At 42.2% G+C, this 21610-nt stretch overlaps 1 protein-coding gene across 1 annotated transcript in view; it reads right to left on the reverse strand.

Moving 5' to 3' along the window:
• The window catches only part of TPH2 (tryptophan hydroxylase 2), a 471842-nt gene that overhangs the window by 28562 nt on the left and 421670 nt on the right, over window positions 1–21610 (reverse strand). Inside the window, exon 9 of the mRNA XM_073620034.1 lies at window positions 10134–10229. Within this exon, the coding sequence (XP_073476135.1) occupies window positions 10134–10229 (96 nt within the window). The remainder of the gene's footprint in view (window positions 1–10133; window positions 10230–21610) is intronic.

Consider the following 21610-nt stretch of genomic DNA (forward strand, 5'->3'; position numbering starts at 1 on the left):
TGACTTCCCTGCCTACTCTATCTAACTTAAATCAAATGACACTGTCTCTCTGTCTATCTCTCTCTCTCTCAATGCCGGAACACACTACACAGGGCCACCGTGCAGGCAGCCTTATATAGTGTGAGGTGTGTACTAAACCCCCTCTGTACAGACGGCACTGTGATTGGCCAAGCATGCGGGTCATAGTGCATGCTTGGCCAATCATCAGCCAGCAATGCACTGCGATGCTGCAGTGAATTATGGGCCACATCGTTCGGAATTCGGCGTACGACCGAACAGGCAATGTTCAAGTCGAACATGCGTTCGATTCAAACACGAAGCTCATCCCTACATATGACCTATAGCATAAAAAAAAAAGTGCTACTAATTTTTTTTTTTTAGGTCCTGCAATAGTTGCACAAATGTTCATCAAATCGCTATTTTAATTAAAAATACACTAAAATCGTTATTAGTGGATACAAATATGGCAACATTTACAAAATTCCTGCTAAATTCCTACTGAATAAAAAAAGCTAAAACCGTTTTGAATTATTAAATAACAAATATTTGTAAATTTTAAATTGCATTTTTTTGTGAAAAGGTGAAAACTGAAGGTACACAAAAGTACATAAAAACAATTTATTCTAAAAATCCAGAGGTTAACATTTTTCATTTACAGCTTTCGGAAAAGATCCCCCCCCCAAACCAAACATTTTCTGAAAGCACATAACCTGTAGAATAAAAAAAGTGCTACTGATTTTTTGGGCCCTGCAATAACTGCGCAAATGTTCATCAAATCACATTTTTTTTTTTTTACATCCAGGAGTGCTTTATTGTAGAAAATAATATTTACAATATTATATGTTCACATTCCGTTGTTACAAGAAGTACACTTGTCACAGTCTTGTCAGCATTTCACACAAAGCATACATCGTAAACTATTGTCAAGAAAAGAAGAAGAATAAAAACCATAAAACATTATCAAGAGCAATACATTCGTAGTTCCCTGTTCAGGGGTATATTACCTGAGTAAAAGGGAGAAGAATACAGGAAAGAGGGTAGAAAAATGGAGGAACCAGCAAAGAACAAGACTTTGGGAGGGGAGGGAGGGGAGGTAACGGAAACCAAAAAAAAACAGAAGAAAGCAGAGGTCAATCAGCAGATCCCACTACTCTACTGACATTGTCCCACCATCTAAATCGATGCCCATGATGACCACACTTTGTCAAATTTCCATGGACATCCACGGTTGATGTACGTCAACTTGTACAGAGGGAGAGCAGAATTTACTTTGTTTTCTCATGTAGCTATGTCCGGTGGGGACAGAAGAGGTCCATTTACACAATATTTCTTTCTTAGCATAGAAGAGCAAATATGAAATTAGCAGTTTGCTGTGATGTGATCGTTGATCATCATCGTGTATACCCAGTAAGGCTAATTCAGGCGTCACAGGGACATTCAACTCAAGACGGACGTTTAATTGGTCAAATGCTTCCGCCCAGAAAGTTGACAGCATAGGGCAATCCCAAAACATGTGCAGGTATGAGCCCGGATGTATCAAACATCTGGGACATCGTGGGTCTCTATCAGGATATATTCTAGACATGCGTACCGGGGTGAAGTAAACCCTGTGGAGGAATTTGGTCTGTATAAGCTTATCTCCTGCAGCTATAACTAACTTAGGGCTCTGCTCAAGACTATCCTCCCAATCTTCCCTCTCTAATGATGGAATATCAGCCTTCCGTTGTTCCCAGAGTCTGTCCATTTTAACACTATCAATTGGAAGTAGAATACCATATAGAGCCGAAAGTGGCTTTGTCAGGTCTTCACAGGACAATAGATTCTCTACGGGATCCAATTGCAGAATAGGCTGCTTTTGGAATTGGGCCCTGGCCGCATGTCTCAGCTGAACATAGCGAAAGAACATCCACCCAGGCAAATCATACTTCCTAGCTAGTTGCGAAAATGACATCAGTGTGCCCGTAGGCATAATATCCCTTAAAGTCTTAATGCCGAATCTCACCCAAACCTGAGGATCTGGTATTGACCTAAAATGAGGCAAGTTAGGGTTTCCCCAGAGAGGCTGGACCGGTGACCATTGACCCGCTATGAGAAACCTACATCTAGCCGCAATCCAGACCCTTATCGTCGCCCTAGTTGGGGCAGGGAGATCTTTATAGGCACCCACTCCTCTATACGCCAAGTTTTGTAGTTCCAGTAGTGAGCCTAGCCAGGCTGCCTCCACACAAACCGCAGTGTTAGATTTACTCGCCGCAAACCACCAGTATACAGTAACCAGCATAGCTGCCCAATAATAAACCCTGAAATCCGGGAGGGCCAATCCCCCCGGGGTGTCGGTGCACACAGTGTGGTCTTTGCCAGTCTTGGTATAGAACCATTCCATATAAAAGAGGTGATGCATTTGTCAATTTCTTGGAAAAAAACCTGCGGTATCCAAATTGGACTATTTCGAAAAAAATAATTGAATTTGGGTAGAATGACCATTTTGAGAATATTTATACGGCCTAATAAGTTCAATGGAAGTCCGGACCAAGACTGGCATTTTTCCCGTAGGAGTCTAAGCAAGGGGAGCAAGTTCAAAGCATAATATTGGCTGACATCCCTAGAGACCTTGACCCCAAGGTATTTGAATTCTCCAACCCACTGTAGTGGTGCATGATTGTGTGGGCCTTGGGGCTGCCTATCCAGGGGAAAGAGGACCGATTTATTCCAATTGATACGTATGCCTGATAGTGCACCAAATCTATCAATTAACACTAGGGCGGCCGACAGTGACGGGCCAGAGTCATTTAGATAAAGTAGGGCATCATCCGCATAAAGGGATATTTTCTCCTCCAGATTGCCAACCTGAATTCCCCTAATCTCCTGTGACTCACGAATCAAAATTGCTAAGGGTTCCAAGGCCAAGGCAAATAAACTAGGGGACAGGGGGCATCCTTGGCGGGTGCCCCTGTGTAGGGAAAATGAGTCTGACAGTCGGTCATTAGTACGTACCCTTGCTTTGGGAGCTCTATAGAGTAGTTGCAGCCAGCGTATGAAGTTGGGGCCAAACCCAAAGTGTTGTAACACCCCCCAAAGATACGACCACTCTACAGAGTCGAACGCCTTTTCGGCGTCTAGGGAGGCAATCACCCGAGATCCCTCTGTAGCATGACGGAACGACAAATTTAAGAAAAGGCGCCTAAGATTTATGTCGGTACCTTTGCCCAGCATAAATCCCGTTTGGTCGACATGAACCAATGTGGAGATTACCGACGACAAACGGTTAGCTAAAATCTTTGCTAGGATTTTTGCATCAACGTTAAGTAGAGATATTGGTCTGAAGGATGCACATTCCTGTGAGTCCTTACCAGTTTTGGGTATTAAAACTATAATAGCTTCCTCCATAGACTCTGGGAGAGCGCCTGTCTCCACCAGGCCAGAGAAGAGGGATTTCATCCTGGGGGTGAGCAATTCAGCATGTTGTGAATAAAACTCTGTGGGAAGGCCGTCTGCACCCGGAGTCTTCCCGCACTGTAAACTGCCAATTGCAGTCTGGACCTCCACCAGGGAAAAATCCCCCTCTAATAAATTCCTATGTTCCTCTGATAGGGACGGGAAAGGGATTGCATCTAGATATTCCTGTAATTCTAATGGCGTGAACTGGGCTCTAGAGGTATACACTTCCCTGAAAAACTTCAGGAATTCAGCGTTTATTTCCTCTGGAGAGGAAAGCAGCTGTCCATTGGCATTCCGGATACTAGCTATGTGAGTGAAAGCTGTCTGGTTCTTTGCTAGCCAAGCTAACAGACGCCCATTTTTATTTCCGTGTTCAAATATTTTTGGCTTAGTGAATAGCATAGATTTTTTAGTCTGCTCAACGTTGTGTAGGGAGAGCTCACGTAGAGTATTCTGCCATAAATAATAATTAGTATCACTAGGGGATTGAATATAATCTGTCTCACATTTAGCGGCCTTCACCTCTAAAGTCTCCCGAGTCTTGGAAGCCTCTTTCTGCAAGAAAGATATGCGGGCAATATATTCCCCCCTCATCTTAGATTTAAATGCATCCCATAACACATTGGCATTAGCAGATTCCCCATTTTCATTCCAATAGTTACAGATATTTTCTGTCATTGGTTCCTGGACTCTATCGTCTTTAGCCCAGAATTCGGACAGACGCCACAGTCTCGACCCCGGAGATTTATTCAGTGAGATTTTAAGGCAGATAGGGCATGGTCTGAAATACCACGAGGCAAATGTTCCACTGCCCCTACCCAACGCAATGCCCCAGGTGATGCATATACAAGGTCTATTCGTGAGAGTGCCCGATATGAGGCCGAGTGACACGTGTACTCTCTCTTATTTGGATGAAAATGGCGCCACACGTCAGTAAGAGCAAACGTGTCAGCCCATCCCCCCAAGGCCAATGTAGTGCGGGTCGTCATGTGTAATCTGTCCAGATCCTGTGATGGAACCATATTAAAGTCACCAAAAATAAAAACTTCTGGTACATTAAACCCCATTACCATTTGCATGATGTCATTTAGCAATTGTGCCTCAGCCGGAGGTGGAAGATAAAGGCCTACCAGCACCATTCCTCTATCATAGAGTGAGGCATTAATAATAACATATCTGCCCCCCCGGGGCAGTCTTAACCTCCAAAATCTGCAGAGGTAGGGACCTGCGGATCAAAATGCTCATGCCCCTCACATAGTTTGAGTAGGTAGAATGATGATGAGCTCCCACCCATGCCCTCCGGAGTCCTAAGACACGCCTGCCTATCAAGTGGGTCTCCTGGAGTATACAGATGTGTGGATTGTACTTTTGCAGGTATTTAAAAACCAGCGTCCTTTTTGTGGCTGAGTTTAGGCCCCGGACATTCCAGGATATAATAGACAACTCAGCCATTCCCTCTCATATTCAATTGCGTAAGCAGGATCCACACGTCCCACCCTCCCTCCAGCCAACCCCCAAGATATAAACATTTTATCCATCTCACTGTCCCCCTTAGGCCTAAGGAGGCTTTGTACAAATTGTTTACGTGCATATAATGTCTATGTGAATCAGTAACATTCCAACTACAACTGAGCCACTCCTTTATAGATCTTACAACTTTAGCAACTTTAACATTCTGCAACGGCAGATATTCCCCCCCCCCCCCACATCCCCCTCCAGAACCGAGGATGCTTCATACCCTGAACCCCCAACATCTATACTTAAAAGAGGGCAAGCACTTGTAGCGTGGAGTGTTACCTGACAAGGCAACAGAGTTGCTGGTTCATATTGCATAGATTTTCTCCTGGGAAAACCCCAGGGGTACATATCTTAGTTACTAAATGATCTTCATAAAGTAATAAAAATTAACAATTAACAAATGAGTATAAGTCGAGCAGAGTAAGGTATGCCAACCCGATAGTCACAGGTACACCTGTCGTCAAGGGCAAAAACAAGACTAAAACCTATAGTGTGCCTTCTAGGACAACCAACCTATGGGTTGTCACGAGTCATTACTGGAATCAGATTAATTTAGTTCCTGGATTACTGTAGCTCAAAAGGCCTTAGACAATTGTTGCGGAGGACCATTCCCCCCCGACAGCCGATGTCTCGGCTCCAGGGGGCCAACTTCCCCGTGCTGAATTAACAGAGGTGCAAGGCTGAGCAGGTCTTCTATGTTATGTAGTTCCCCCATTCAGTAGCAATGTTGTTTTACTGACAAAGTCCACACTACATCATCACCGGTCCCGGTGCGTCACTCAGCTTAACCATTAAGGTTCACACATCAGTTCGTCCCCGCAAATAAAACATCCGGACATGTAATTACCACCAGTCCATGTTTAATGACCCAGTTCATGCTCAGGAGCAGGATTAATGAACTGCGTCTGTGCAGTACTTGGCAGTTGGCTTGTAATTGGAATGTCTCCATTGCATTCCCCTGTGGAACATGTTGCAAGTGAAAGGACCAGAGCTATGGACGTATGTAGGGCCAGGTTACACTGAGCACATATCCCTATCAATTTAATGAAAAACGGTCAGGCAGTGTCCAAAACCAAAAGGAGAAAAAATTTAAAAAAAAACAAAAAGAAAACGCAGAAGTGTTATAGCTTGCATGAGCATGTCAAGTGTACTTGAAAGTTATGCTCGGCTGAGCAGGGGCAAGGATTCCAGTCACACGGCAGCATCACAGGGCGCAGTAAACAATTGCCACCAATCCATTTCTATTGTCCAAATTTTTGCTCAAGGACAGGGTTAATGAGCTGCAGCTGTGCATTCTCTGGCATTCAGCTTGTAAGGGAATTACCCCATTGCTTTCCGCTGCACGGCACATTGCACGAAAAGGGTCCAGTACTGTAAACTTTTGTAGGGCCAGGTTGTACTGAGCACCGATCCCCATCCGCTTAAATACATAACGATTAGGCAGTTTCAAAAATCAAAAAGGAGAAAAAAATAAAAAATAGAAACCACAGGTGTGTTATAACTTGCATGAGCATAAGGCAGGTGTTCTTGAAAGTTACGCTTAGCGGTGTGGAGGCAAAGATTCCAGCCACGCGGCAGCATCACGTAAAAATTTAACTGTTTCACCATCCTGTACCCTCAGCTTAGCAGGGAATAGAATACTATATTTGATATTTCGTGCCCGTAGCCCCACTTTGATCTGGTCAAAAGACCTACGCAATTTTTGTGTTTCAAGTGAGAAATCGGGAAAGAACATCAGGGTGGTATTCTGGTATTTTAACTCACCCGCTCTGTGAGCTGCGCGGAGTATCTCGTCCCCATCCCGAAAATTAAGCAGCCGAAAGATTAAAGTGCGGGAATTAGATCCTGGTGGTCCCGGGACTGGAGGGATCCTGTGAGCGCGTTCTACCGTGAAGTATGGCGAAAGCTGCGCCGCCGGGAGTAGTTCTCTTAGTACCTCTTCCACAAAGATCGTGGGATTCTTCCCCCCCGCTCCCTCCGGCATGCCTACGAGGCGGAGGTTATTCCTCCTGTTCCTATTCTCTGCGTCGTCGACCTTATATTCCAGTGCTCTGACCTTCGTTTGTAAGGTGCGGATCGACGCTGTGTGCTCCGTGACCGTGTCTTCTGTTAGTCCCACACGCTGCTCCGCTTCCGACACCCGAGCACGGAGTTTGTCAAAGTCCTGTCGGATGAGGCTAACATCAAGTTGTACAGCCTCAATTTTGTTAGTCAGGGCAGTTTGGCATGAGGCTATCGTGGCCATTACTTCCTGAAAGCCAAGTCGCTGCACATCCGACTGCTCCTCCATGTCCGTCTGGGACGCCATGTTCCTCGCACGTCCAGGGGAGGTTTGCACGTGGGGAATCACTTGCGGGGCTGTTTCCTCCTCACCCTGTGGAAAACGAAGCTTCTTCCCTCTGTGCCTTGTTTTGTATGGCATCCGGAGCTGTTCTATCTAATTTGGGGTGAGAAAAACAGCCAGGAGAAAGGATAGAGAGACGGATCTCCAGCAGAGCTCTAAAACCTGCTTCCTCTCAGATCGCCATCTTGGCCACGCCCCCCAAATCACAATTTTTTACTAAAAAATACATTAAATTCATTATTAGTGCATACAAGCACAACATAACTTTCTAAGATTTTAAGATTTCTGCTAACAACAAAACAAACGGACCAGCACTCAATGGGTTGAAGAGTAAACACAGTCTCACAGCAGACAGTTGAACATGATTAGTCCTAGTTTATTCAGTAATGCATTTAAAAGAACAATCCTGTTGTCAAACAGGAAGTGATATGAGGTAGGTAAAAAAAGAAATCAACAGTTTACAGTTTCACAGAAGATCCATGGAGCAACTAGGAACTGATGGCATTGGGGTTTACAAAAAACCTCCTGCAGCATGGGGGGGGGGCAATACCAAATGAAGGTAGAAAAGTGCCACATCCTAATCAATCTGGAAAGTATATCATGAAAAAACATGGACTTTATAGACACCGTACAACAGAATTTGTTTTTACAAAAATATACATTTTTATTTCATATATAAATCACCTTTTTGCATGGATGGAAAATGGGGCTACAATACTCTTTCCCTTATTATTATGGTTAGGATGTATATGTATGTATAAAGTATATATATCTTGAAAAAGATTCTTATTGCATACTTTTGTCTATTTAGAATATGTACTCAAGTGCCTGAATAATCGCAATGCCGTGAAACATGTTGAGCTTCAACAAGCTACGTTAACCCATGCCAATCCCCCCTGGACTTTGGCAGCCTTATATCTTCTGGCTGACACAGTGATTCATCTATGGGATTGGTTCGGGCCTTGACCCCATCGTACCCTGTCTTTTGAGTATCCGATTTTTTCTCTGATCTTTTAAAAAGTATTCTGTCATTTATATATGAAATAAAAATAGTTTACACCTGCCTGCATCCGATCTGATCCGGTCCGCCAAAAACAGACGAATAGCGTTCCCCCTCCAGACAGGTGTCCGTTTCCATCTGATCACCCTATAGAGAACAGCGGGCTGCGTCCATGTCTGCTATGCACCAGTGGAGTGGACACGGATCTGCCATCCGCCTGCTCAGTGGGGATCAGCGGATAGATCCCCCACTGAGCAGGTGGATTCGCTTGAAAGAGTCCACTCCATGTGAAAGGGGTCTTACTATGAGTTTTATTTTATTTATTTTTTAATATTTTTTAACCATTTACATTTTTTACAATTATATTTTTTAATATTTTGTACTTTGTTTTGGTCTTTGGTGAGATATCAGAGGTCTAAACAGAAGGAACTGAAAACAGTCCCGATAAGACGGGTGCCATTGTGGGGGGGAGGGGTCAGAGTGGCGAGGGGACATAACTTGATCCCCTCTAAGCCCCTGCAGCACCTGAAGCCAGCGGGAGAGGCAGTGGAGGCAAGCCGGCAGCTTGAGGGATCAGGTTTGAGAGGGGGTGCGGATTGGTGTGGGGGAGGAAATCAGTGCTGGGGGTGAGGGATGCAGGAGAAAGCAAAAGAATAGTAGGGGAGCTTTTTTGGAGCAAAATGAGTGGTGGGAGGTAGAGAGGCAGGAGACAATCCAATTGAAAATCTGTGGGGGAAGTTAAAGAAAATGGTCCATGACAAGGCTCCAGCCTGCAAAGATGATTTGGCAACAGCAATCAGAGAAGGCTGGAGCCAGATTGATGAAGAGTACTGTTTATCACTCATTAAGTCAATGCCTCAGAAACTGCAAGCAGTTATAAAAGCCAGAGGTGGTGCAACAAAGTACTAGTGATGTGTTGGAGTGTTATTTTGTTTGTTTTTCATGATTCCATAATTTTTTCCCCAGAGTTGAGTGATTCCATAATTTATTACCTGTGCTTGTTCTATAAATCTAACTGTTACTGGCCACCACAATTATTTGTCTTGATTTCTTTTATGCCCCATACACATGGTCGGACATTGATCAGACATTCTGACAACAAAATCCTAGGATTTTTTCAGACGGATGTTGGCTCAAACTTGTCTTGCATACACATGGTCACACAAAGTTGTCGGAAAATCTGATCGTTCTGAACGCGGTGACGTAAAACACGTATGTCGGGACTCTAAACGGGGCAGTAGCCAATAGCTTTCATCTCTTTATTTATTCTGTGCATGTGTGGCACTTTGTGCGTCGGATTTGTGTACACACGATCGGAAATTCCAACAACGGATTCTGTTGTCGGAAAATTTTATAGCCTGCTCTCAAACTTTGTGTGTCGGAAAATCCGATGGAAAATGTGTGATGGAGCCCACACACGGTCGGAATTTCCGACAAGGTCCTATCACACATTTTCCGTCAGAAAATCCGAACGTGTGTACGGGGCATTAGTGTTTCTTAAAGCCAGAAAGTTGCCATTTGAAATGCCTTTAGTTTTTGGCCATGCCTGTGATCTGCTTTTTTTCTACAATAAACAACTGAAGGAACATCCTCAGGGACTGGTGATTCCATAATTGTTGCCAGGGGTTGTATATATGTAGTCCACAGGAAAAGTTAGGAACAATGGACCCAATATCAGTCAGAAAAGATAGAGAGCAAACGAAGTTATAAGCTTACCACATTTCTGGCAGGAACAGAACTACCACCACTAGCACATTTCTATGAGTTACTGGCTGCAGTTTATGTTCTGACAATGAGGTCTACCATGATAATGTTCTGCTCGTATCAACTTACTTTCAGTTCCCCAATGGAAGAGAGCAGTCCTGCACCATATGCGCGTAACTGTCCATCTTGTTTGCAAAGACCAAATTCAATAGTAAAAAAGTAGCACTGAAAAGTAAACAAAATAACATTGCATTAGAAAATTCAACAGAATGGCAACAATGAGAGAAGCTGTAGTATAACAATTTTCAGAAAAATGCATATTATTATTGTTAATGATATATCTAGTCATTGGAGAAAGCAGGGATTAGTTGGATATAGAGTGTGGCTTTACACTACAAACCTCTTTGTTTGATCATTGAAAATGTCCCAGTTTTGCTTTTGTAGTGAGGATCAATGGATATTCAGCAGGCATCTTTCTGTTTATTAAGTATGATGTGCCTACCATTCTACCAACTTGTACGTCCACCATTCCCAAGTAGTGTTGGGCAAATGGTTTGGGCCGAGCATGAGTTTGGGCCGATCCATTGGCTGTTGCCCTGTTCAGGGAACACCCGAATTTGCAGGGTGTTCAGCGGGTGTTCGCGCTGCACAGTGCATTCTGCACCCCTGATTTGGCAAAGCTTTGCTGAGTCAGGGCACAGTAAAAGCTGGCTGTTAAGGAGCGGGGCCAGGAAGCTGGCTGTGGCGTCCTTAACAACCAATGAGTCATCAGCTGTCAATGAGCTTCCGCGCTAACAGCAAAATAAAAAAAAAATGTGCCTGTAAAAAAATAGTAAAAACAAAAGTGTGGAGTCCTCCCCCCCAGTCGAAAGGTCTGGTATGGATTTTACGAGGAACCCCCTCCAGCATTTAAAAAAAAAAACCCTACCTATTCACAAAAAAGTGTCAAAAAGTAGTAAAAACACAGAAACAGTTTTTGAACATTATTTATTAAAAAATAAAAAAAGTGTCCCCTGATGTAAATCTATCATCAATCACACCGCCCGCTGCACCTGAAAAACAACAACAAAAAAACACTCCACCTTCATTGACGACCAACCACCGAATGCCTCCTCCGCTGTGTGACAGTTCTTATATAGGTAAGGACAGGGCCACCTGGCGATGTCACCTGGTGGCACCTCCCCTTTGTGACGTCACTGACCCAGCATGCACCAGTCCGTGACCTCACAAGGGGGGCGGTACCACCAGAAGATGTCACAGTTTTTTCTTTATTTGTTTCGTCAGATTAGGCGACCAGATTTTGTAACGGAAGTGATGTTCCGTTGCCGCCATCTTGCTACACCCCGCACTCCTCCACAGTAAGGATACACTGAGAAAGGGGCAAGCGGACATCTTGTTACACCCACCGGAGTTGTGCATTTCACCCTTTTTTTTAACAGTAAACTGAGCTTATAAGGTGAAATACAGCATTTAGAAATCCAACGGACTGTTGGATTGTTAAATGCCTTCAGAATGGGCACTTTTGATTTTTCCTGTTTGGCTCACATAGACTTCAATGGGGTTCGCCGTTCAAACTTCAGTTTGCAGCAGAACTCCCAAACAGGGGAGTGTTCAGCCCATCTCTATTCCCAAGCATAACATTCTCACTCTGATCACTCTAATCACTGATATTATTTGTTGCCATGACACAAGTGAAAAATTGGTTAATTTTTTCATGTTATGTTCCTACTCATCCCACTGCTGTCACAAGATACAGAGATGTTGAGAGGTTCTCTGATCCCCTCCATATTTTTATGTGTGGCTTACCACTCACACTGGTCCCCAGCAATGACTTATACATTGAGATTCTTTTGTTTCTCATTCTACTCCATGAGTTATGTTGATGCATGCTGTCTTCAGTGTAGAAATGAGAAAGCTGAGTTTATTAATTTTGTACTTGACCAAAATTACAGACCTAATGATCTTTTTAAACAGAACCAGGACACAAGAGGCCTCCCTGATGAGCTGCCACTTAATGGGAAGGATGAAGAACTCTTTATTATGGGCTGCTGATAGGCCCCATTATGTCCTCAATAACTACTTTGCTTTGCTAGTGAGTCACTGTAAAAGAAGATACATGCATCAGAAGCCTTTTGCTTCTGGGTCTTACTTTTGCTTCTTTTTGTGGTACAAGTGTGACCTATCAAAGATGAGCATTGACAGAATGGACTATGTTGGAGAAATGTGCTTACATTGCTTTCAAGGCACAGTGTGTGATCTCCCTGAAACTCTAAGGGTGACTAAGTCATGTAGTCATACTTGCAAATAATCTGATAATATTATTTTGAATGAATGGACCTCTTGAAAAGTTGTAAAAGAGTGGCCACAGCTGTTCTGTATCACTGATATCAGTTTGGCAAGAACGGTGGCTGTTGCAGTTCTTGCCACCCTGGATTTTTGCATGGTGGAGGCACTGGCATTATTTCTGTCACATCCACTACCACCACACTTCTTTTCCAATGGCATCTTGAGCTGCAGGACCCATTGTTTCAATTATACTCTTCAATTTACTGCAAACAAAAAAATAAATAATTTGAAAGAAATATACTGTCTAAAAAGCATATTATATTTATTTGGTGTTGAATTATGTTAAAGGACAAAACAGCAACATGTGTGCCCCTGAAGGGAATTTTTTTTTTTACAAGACTTGACATATAAAGCAATTAAAAGTGTAAAACTGCAAGAATAATTTGTTATAACACACCATCACATGTGTATATGCAACAAGCCCACCAGTCTAACACGTACAGCAAGTAATAATTAAACAATACATATTAATCTTAATTCTTTTTTTTTTCTAGAAAATGTACTGTAGGCTGCATTGCAGATAGCAATTAACAAATTCACAGTTTTTACAGGGGTTATTACAGGAGTAATCTTAGGGATGTGCCATATTTTCAGGCCGAGAGAATGCAGTGCATAGATGATTTTAAAAGCAAAATAATGACAGTTAGATAACCTCCTTCAAGGCTCAGCACACTCCATACATTTCTTAATGGCCGTTGAATCAAATTACTTATATAGCAGAGACTAAACCACCAGCGACTTGGCCATCTGAGATTTTAGTTGGCTGACAAGGGAATGACTGTCCATGTAATTCTGTTTTCTACCCAGATGCTCCAAAATGGAAGACAGAAAACTTTAGTAAAGATGGCCACAGCTTAGTTTTTGCTAACACACATTAGTTTGTCACATCTTCTTTCCTAACCCCAATAACCAGAAATTACCCTAGGTATAGCATAGTGAATGGAAGCGGCACGAACCACATCACCAGCTTCAGAGGAGTTTATTTCAAAATAAGCCCTGCACCCTCATAATTTTGTCTTTTTATTGAAACATTGGTATTGTTCATCTTCAACATCCCAACCCTCCTCTGATTCCTATCATCACTCTGAAACAGTTTCCATGTCCTGTCACTATATCTTCCTCACCACCTTTCAACTATGAGACTGCCTTAACATAGTTATAACTAGTATTACTAGTATTAAAATAAGTAAAGCCTAACATATTCAGGGCAAAGAGACAATGCCAGTGCCCAGATAGCAAGCAATTGAGCTGCAAGTTTGAAAATGACTTGCTAAGCTATTGCTAGACTTGCCAGGCTTCATAAGTTTGTTGCACGATTGCTGCAAGTCCGCATTGCGTGACTCCAGATCAACTTTTTTTGCTAACCTTCTGTAAGTCTGCTGCAAGTTCTAGTTCAATTATGTTCTGCAAAATTCATCCTACCACTGGGGTCACTGTTACTTGCAGAGCTCTTGCTGTAGACTCACCACTGCAACTTTGCTCTTGCTAGAAACTCGCCATGCGCATTTGCTACAAATTGGAAAAGTGTCAACTAGAACTTGTGCTTCAAGTGCTCTACAAGTGTAAAACTTGCCAGTGAAAATGTGCAGTAAGTTAAGACTTGCAATTCAACACTGCCACAAATTTGTGGCAAGTTTCCTTGATATCTGGGTGGTAAGGAGACTTCTAACCTACTGATATTCCTCTTGACAGTATTCCCTGGTCCCTCCTTCCTTCATCGCAGCAGGTACTAAAATCTCCAGTTCCAGCAGGTGTCAGATACTAGAAAGAGTGGCAGGAAAGTGCTGGCAAGTTATCATTTAGTCAAGGAGGTGGACATTTTCACAGAAACACTCACTTTGCCCTGATTGGTGTCTGTTTATTAATCATATATAAAACACAATAACATTGGTGTAAATTATTAACCAGTGCAGTCATTTTGTTTTGTTCTTTATTTTATTTTTATTAGTAGTAGCAACTAGAGTATGTCGGTGTCTATGGAATTACTATGGTGTTTAGCAAAATAAACCAGTGTTAACATACAACATCCAATCATGTTAAAGAGGGAGTTAATTGTTCATATTCCCCTGCAAATGACTGGATGTTTGACATGCACAGAGGTTAATTTTGTCTCTCTTCAAATTGTAGAAAATCAAGCCCTGTGTGTCTGAATTGACAGACAATATAATAATGTCATTATTTCCCTTTGCTTCACCCCCTCCCTATTCTGAGCCTCATTACCAACAAACCCTAAAATGTTTCCTGCCTTACACTTGCTATCTGACAACTACCAAGTCACCTTACGACACTAAAAAGTCAGAAGAAGTGATAATAAGAATTGTTGACAGCTAGTACTGTCTATTAATTTGCAAATGCCTGTCAAAGACTGTATTACAAAGAAAGGGTATAAAGCGCCAAAGAAATGTCTGTTGCAGTAAAAAAAATAAAAAATAAAAAAGCACTGCTGATGTGCTAAGGATGAAGATGAGTAAAAATAAGGAGTGCTCTCTGTGACTAGTACAGGTCCATGTTGTTTTTTATGCTGTAGGTATTCTCAGAATGATAAAGAAGAGAAGAATCAAAAAGCGTGGTATATAGCAGTAACTGCCTTTCTATGCAACAATGTTAAGGTGCTGTGGTCTGAGGATGATGAATATGAAACAATGGAGATGATAAACTTTCTATTTGCCCATAATAGCCAACATGCTTCGAGCTCTCACCTCTGTAGGCCTGATTTGAAAATAAAAAAAGAATTCTGACTGGTTGCTCATGCAATGAGGCTGTATCTGATGCCACATGCTGCCTAGCATGTTGAGAGGGCAGGAAAACAAAGGGTAGATTAATATGTCTGCAGGGCAGTACAGTCTTCCAGATGTAACCCCAGTATAAAATTAGTGTAGATATTTTGGGATTGAGGTAAGTGGTCCCAACATCCTGGAATGAGCAGTTCTCATTTTCCATAGATCTCCATATGAAAATCTGACAGTGTATGACCAACAGATTAAAGCCATTAATCATATTTATTAACTTGGTAGAAAACAAAAGCAAGTAAAATAATTAGTATTTTTCACAATAAATACTGCAACCCATTTATGTTATTATATTATCTATCTGCCTTTTACATTTTTATAACAAATAATCTCTCTGAATTCAGTTCTTAAAACAAAGGAGACATAATTATATACCCCTCTTTAGCCTCGCACACACGAGTTTGGCTTTTGTCACCCAGAATAAAATAAATAGGATTCATTGTGGTACAGTTTAAGTACCTATTATTTTTCAAAAGCTTTTTATTTTTGCCAGTATATAATTACATTTATGTAACAGGAGAATTGTGAAGAGAATTCATTAATAAAGCTGTGCCTGTTCTCATTTAATCATCGCTGGCAGAGGTTTGATAGTAGCATCCAGAGACTGAAGGCAGAAGTCACTATTATTGTTAATTAATAGAATGCCTGTGCACATCAGGATAGATCGATTTGATTGGTACAGATCATGGTGCTGATTTATTACAGCCTGCTTGAAGGATGGTATAATTATTGATATTTCATGCTGCAGACACTGCAGATGAGCCACAAGTAAACTCAAGCCAGACATACACATTAAGTGAACTTAAAAACTGTTATTTGCAGAGAGCAAATGTATATACTTAGAGATGAAATGTTTTCTAGACAGAAAGTAGCTATTATACCAGTGCTTGATTGTCCACTACGTGACCAAAATGATTATTTTAAAACATCTGCTGCTCCTAAGATACTGTGCAGTGTGTCAATGACATTCACACACAGCCAGTATTTGGAAACCACAGTGAGGACGCATACAGGCAATAGCAGCCCATGTCATATAATACATAGCAGGATGATTAGCACCTGTGGCCAGGGCTTCCTTACATTTTGTTTTGAAATTCCGACTTTGCAGCCGATTTACGCAGAATGCTTTTGCTCCTGGGGAAAAAAAATGAGAACGTTGGCCTGAGAACAGTCAAATCTGCAGAAAATAAACGCTTGCAAGTGATTAGCCTATTTTACAGATTGCCGGATTTATACCATCAAATCAAGGTCATTATTTTAGTGTAGCAAAATCCTTACAGAAAGACTAACATTTTTTTTTAATATGTGCATAAAAATCAAAAATAAAGATCAAGGCATTCCAACCTGTTTAGTGGTAACTGGTTTCAATCAGTAATTACCTATTTTGCATATGTGAAGCGGATCACTTTGAAAAGTAAGTTGAGTAAGTGAGTTAAAATGTCAAACATAAAGTTCTGCTCTAATTTGATGAGAAAGGTCTAAGAATCCCTGATTACACATAACTCTGCGTTTTATGTTATGTTTAGATAAAAGTATGTGTTTTTGTATAACTCTACAACAGTTGAAGGTTTAAAATGTGAGGCTGAACTCTGTAATAGATTATAAGAGTATTCACATGCTATTTTTTGACGCAGATAACAAGATGGTCACACAGTGATTTTAACTCATAAGCTGTACCCCATTAGTCTCAATGGGGACCGGTCAACACTCTCCAGTCTTCATGGCAATTTTCACCAATATAGACCTACATACTACAACTATGAGAAAAGAGGGACACAATATAGCACAAATGCAGGCAAAGCACACACCCTAACAATCCCTAGTTCCACAAACCAGGTAGAATATACAAAACAATATTGCTCAAACTGACACATTTTGTTTTAACCACTATATTTATGCTGTTGAAACAAAACATCTGTACAAAAAAAAAGTTTGAAAACAAACTTAGTTTACGCTGGTTTCACACTAGAGGAAATGGTTTTCAGAGAGATCCTAGGATTGCTAAGTGTCCAAAATCTCACAAGAAGATGTTCCAGCACGGCGCAGAAGTATAGAATATTTTCTAACTTTTTTCAGAGTTGTTTTGTATTTACAGCATTAATGCTGCAATTTTGATGTGGAAGAGTGTACTATGCAATAAGAGGACTTTGCATTTTATTTTTTTTTAATTTTAATCATAGATTTTACCAAATGTATTTTTACCAAAAAGAGGTACTGAGAGATTAGATTCCAAAAGTGGGGAGAGGCTCATGTTCCACTTATGCCCCGTACACACGGTCGGACTTTTGTTCGGACATTCCGACAACAAAATCCTAGGATTTTTTCCGACGGATGTTGGCTCAAACTTGTTTTGCGTACACACGGTCGCACAAAGTTGTCGGAATTTCTGATCGCCAACCACGCGGTCACGTACACCACGTACGACGAGACTAGAAAAGGCCAGTTCAGAACCAAGCACGGCACCCTTTGGGCTCCTTTTGCTAATCTCGTGTTAGTAAAAGTTTGGTGAGAGACGAGTCGCGCTTTTTCAGACTCGTGGCTTTCAGATCGTTTTCTGCCGTTCAGTTTGTGCTTGTGGGTTTGTATCTGCTCTTCAGTGCGTGCAAGCAAGTACCATTGACTTGTCAGTGTGTTCTTGTGCGTTCGTTACTGTTTTTCAGGTCGCTCTTCACAGGCCTTGCTGTTCTTCAGTGCGTTCTGTTACTTCGTTCTGAGCAGCCGACCGTTTTCAAGCCATGTTGCGTATGCGTACTCCTCGTAGAGTTCGTGCTGTGCGGGGGCTTGGTGTTGGGGTCCTGACCTTGACACAAGTCCAGTCCATGAACAGGGTGGGGAGGAGTTCATGGACCAAGAATTGGTTGCTTCAGCATGACCAGTTCTCTCATATGCCTTTGCTCCGTGAGAATAATCCTGATGATTTCAGGAACTTTCTCAGGATGATGGACCCCGTATTTCACCGTTTGTTGGCTTCGCTGACCCCCTATATCAGCAGGCAGGATACCTGCATGAGGCAAGCCATCACTCCGGAGCAGAGGCTCGTCGCTACCCTGCGGTACTTGGCGACAGGGAGAAGTCTGCAGGACTTGAAGTTCTCAACAGGCATCTCCCCCCAGGCTCTGGGGATCATTATCCCAGAGACCTGTTCTGCCATCATCCAGGTCCTGCAGAAGGAGTATATGAAGGTAATATTTTTATCCTTTAATATCACATTTTATTGTATTTAATGTTTGCTAATATCTTTTATTTCTTTCCTCATTCCCTAATTACCATGATTGGAATATGCTGTGAATGTCCCCTTTGGCCTCATTCATGCTGGATTTTTATGTAATTAATTTTTTAGGTCCTTCACTAACCTCCCCAGCATGGTCTATGGGCCCTATATTCACCTCATGTAGTCACTTAACAATGTATTTTATCAGCTCCATAGTAGTGCTTTACCCTAAATACCCCCTAAGATGTTTTGAAATGTTATTTTAGCCTTAAATTCAGGCAGAGTGCCAGAGGCCTTTTTTTTTGTGCTGTCCCCAAATCATTTTTAGTAACCCTCCCTCCCCCAGCTGCTAAGTCAGCTGATCCCAATTCTCTATCTATCCTCAATCATCTATCTGCTGACTTTGCCAAACCCATACACACTATACCCATCTCTTTTGTGGTCAGATTTATGGATGAATTCCCCAAAGCATGTAGTGCAAGGGCCTGCCTGTATACTTTCAAATGCTACTGTTTAAACTTTTTAGATCCCATTATTATCATCATAGGTAATAGCAGAATGTCCAAATGTGCTCAAATGTGTACAGTGTGTATTTATATCTTTGTATTATGACACTTCTTACCTGTCCAGTGGGCTGCCAATAGTGTAACTAAGGAGGGGCTGTTCCAAGTAATACCCTGTATTTAGGCATTCATCTCTCAATGAAGTGGAGAGGGTTACCTTTCCAAGATTTCCCCACCCCCCATAATGTTAGAAATGGCCCATGGGGGGGGGATATGATAGGTGTACCTTATACTTTGGTGTTGTTAAATTCCCCTTAATAAATGCTATCTGGAGGTTGGCTAAGAATGTTTGTGTCTAATCTGCTTGCCATGTTTATGTGCAAAAATATTAATTTATTTATTTATTTACTGTGGCCTCCCACTTTGCCGAGCAGTGGGACTTTCCTAACTGCGGAGGGGCAATTGATGGGAAACATGTCCACATCGTCCCACCACCCAACTCGGGGTCGTACTATTTCAACTATAAGGGGTTCAATAGTATTGTGATGTTGGCGGTGGTGTCGGCTAATTATGACTTCTTGTATGTGGACGTGGGGAAGAATGGCCGGATGTCCGATGGTGGAGCCATCGCCCAGACGGAGTTCTACAGGCATCTCCAGAATGGCAGCTTAGACTTGCCACCTCTAGAGGACAATGTGGAAGGACTCCCATTCGTGTTCGTTGCTGATGAAGCGTTTGCGCTGGGGGACCATCTTATGCGGCCATTCCCTATGAGGACCCTCACCCCGGAACAGAGGGTTTTTAATTACCGGCTGGCCAGAGCCCGAAGAGTTGTGGAGAACACATTTGGAATCCTGGCCAGCCGGTTCCGCCTATTTCTGACACCCATCCATATGGCGGAGTATAAACTAAATCATATAATCCTGGCGTGCTGTATTCTCCATAACTTTTTACGCAAACATTCCGCCAACTATGCTGGCTCAGTTGGGCCTGAGGCCCGAATGATCCATGAAACAACACTGACGTCGCTTGAAAGTGGCCGTCCTGGCTTGCCCTCCCTGAGTGCCCGTGATGTACGGTTACGATACCTGGAGTTCTTTGCGGGTAGGGGGGCCATCAATATGCCAGCAAATTTGTGAAGCCTTTATCAAATAAAAAAGCAAACAAAAGAAAATCTTTGTGGACATTTACTGCTTGTGTTTGTTTTAGCTGACCCTGACAGAAATGTGTTGAGTCCCGAAAATGGCGTGATTGTGTAACCTTATACAAAGCACTGTTGGGTGTTATTTACTAAAGGCAAAGACAATTTGCACTGCAAGTGCACTGAAACTGCACTGAAACTGCACTTGTAGTGCAAAGAGGATTTGCCCTTAGGAAATAACACCCATTTTCACAGAAAACAGCAATGACATCACCAACAAAGTGTTTTAGCGTTGACACAATAATCCACACATTCTGGCTTAACAATCTCTTTAATACATGCACAATCACATGTGCATTTAGAAAAGTTTTTTCTAACAAAACAACATGTTTGTGGTATAACAATTTTTGGGGTAGCATTATCAAACAGATAAATGTCCATTTAAGTTAAAACAGGCATGTGTAAAACCAACAAGAAAGCCACAAATCTTGAACTTACAAAGTTCACATTTGTTTGAACTTGAAGGCAATATCAGACATGACTATTTAGGAACTGTGTTTGATATTGCGTTCAGATGGGGTGAAGTCACCGCAGGAAAAGCCAAATTTGGAAGATGCACACAAATTTCACGATGTCAACATGTGCTAGCTGCCATCACGGGGGATCAAGGGACGTGTTTTGGGGGAGCAACCCCTTCCTCTCAGCTACTTTATTATTGAGGAAGGGGTTGCACCCCCAAAACGCGTCCATTGATCTCCCGTGATGGCAGATAGCACATGTTGGCACACTGTGTGCATCCTCCAAATTAGGCTTTTCGAAAAATCTTTCAAACATTGTGAACACTGGAGCACACAAAAAAACAAAGGGATTGTGAGGGGCTTTAAATTTGCCCCAAAACATCAATGATGTTTTTATTTTTTTGAATAACATCATTGATGTTTTTATTGAGGTTTTCCAATTCTAAATTACACCCCATGATCTCCCCGATCAGGATCTGGGCACTTTCTGATGTGAAAGGATCTGGAGCCACAACATCACGATCACCTAAAAAGAGAGAAACCCCCAAAAAAAAGGTATCAAAAATATGCCGTCCTCCATCTCTTACCTGAGCCTGTGGTCGCAGACACTCACCTGTTGTGGTGACAATTTCCACCACGTCTTCTTCCTCCTCCTGCACTTCTTGGGATGGTGGGATTTCACCTTCTTCCAGAGGTGGGGGGTCTGTGTTCTCCTCGGATGAGGGGTGTCCTCCGAGTCTTTTCTCCCCTATGTCCAAAAAAAATGCTATACTTAGCACACAGTGATTTGATGGCAGAACTATAAATAGGAAACATTGCTTGGAAGTGGGGTACAATTGTCTATTTTGGCAGAGTTCCAAAATGTGGCATTTTCAGTGTCCTTTGTCAAGCTTCAATACTTGACCTGTTTGGTACAAGCTTCACAGATGTAGCCCCCCCCCCCCTATAGTATACACTGGAGCACCTGTGTGGCCCCCTAATAAAAATGGTGTTCTTGTGACCCACACTAGTGCTCCAGTGTCCAGATGTGAAAACAGCTGCTGAGTGTCCTCTCCTTACACAGAATCTATTTTGCATTTCATTCTAGTAACAAAGCCA

This window comes from Aquarana catesbeiana, linkage group LG03 (genome assembly GCF_042186555.1).
Source record: "Aquarana catesbeiana isolate 2022-GZ linkage group LG03, ASM4218655v1, whole genome shotgun sequence".
Taxonomy (NCBI): domain Eukaryota; kingdom Metazoa; phylum Chordata; class Amphibia; order Anura; family Ranidae; genus Aquarana; species Aquarana catesbeiana.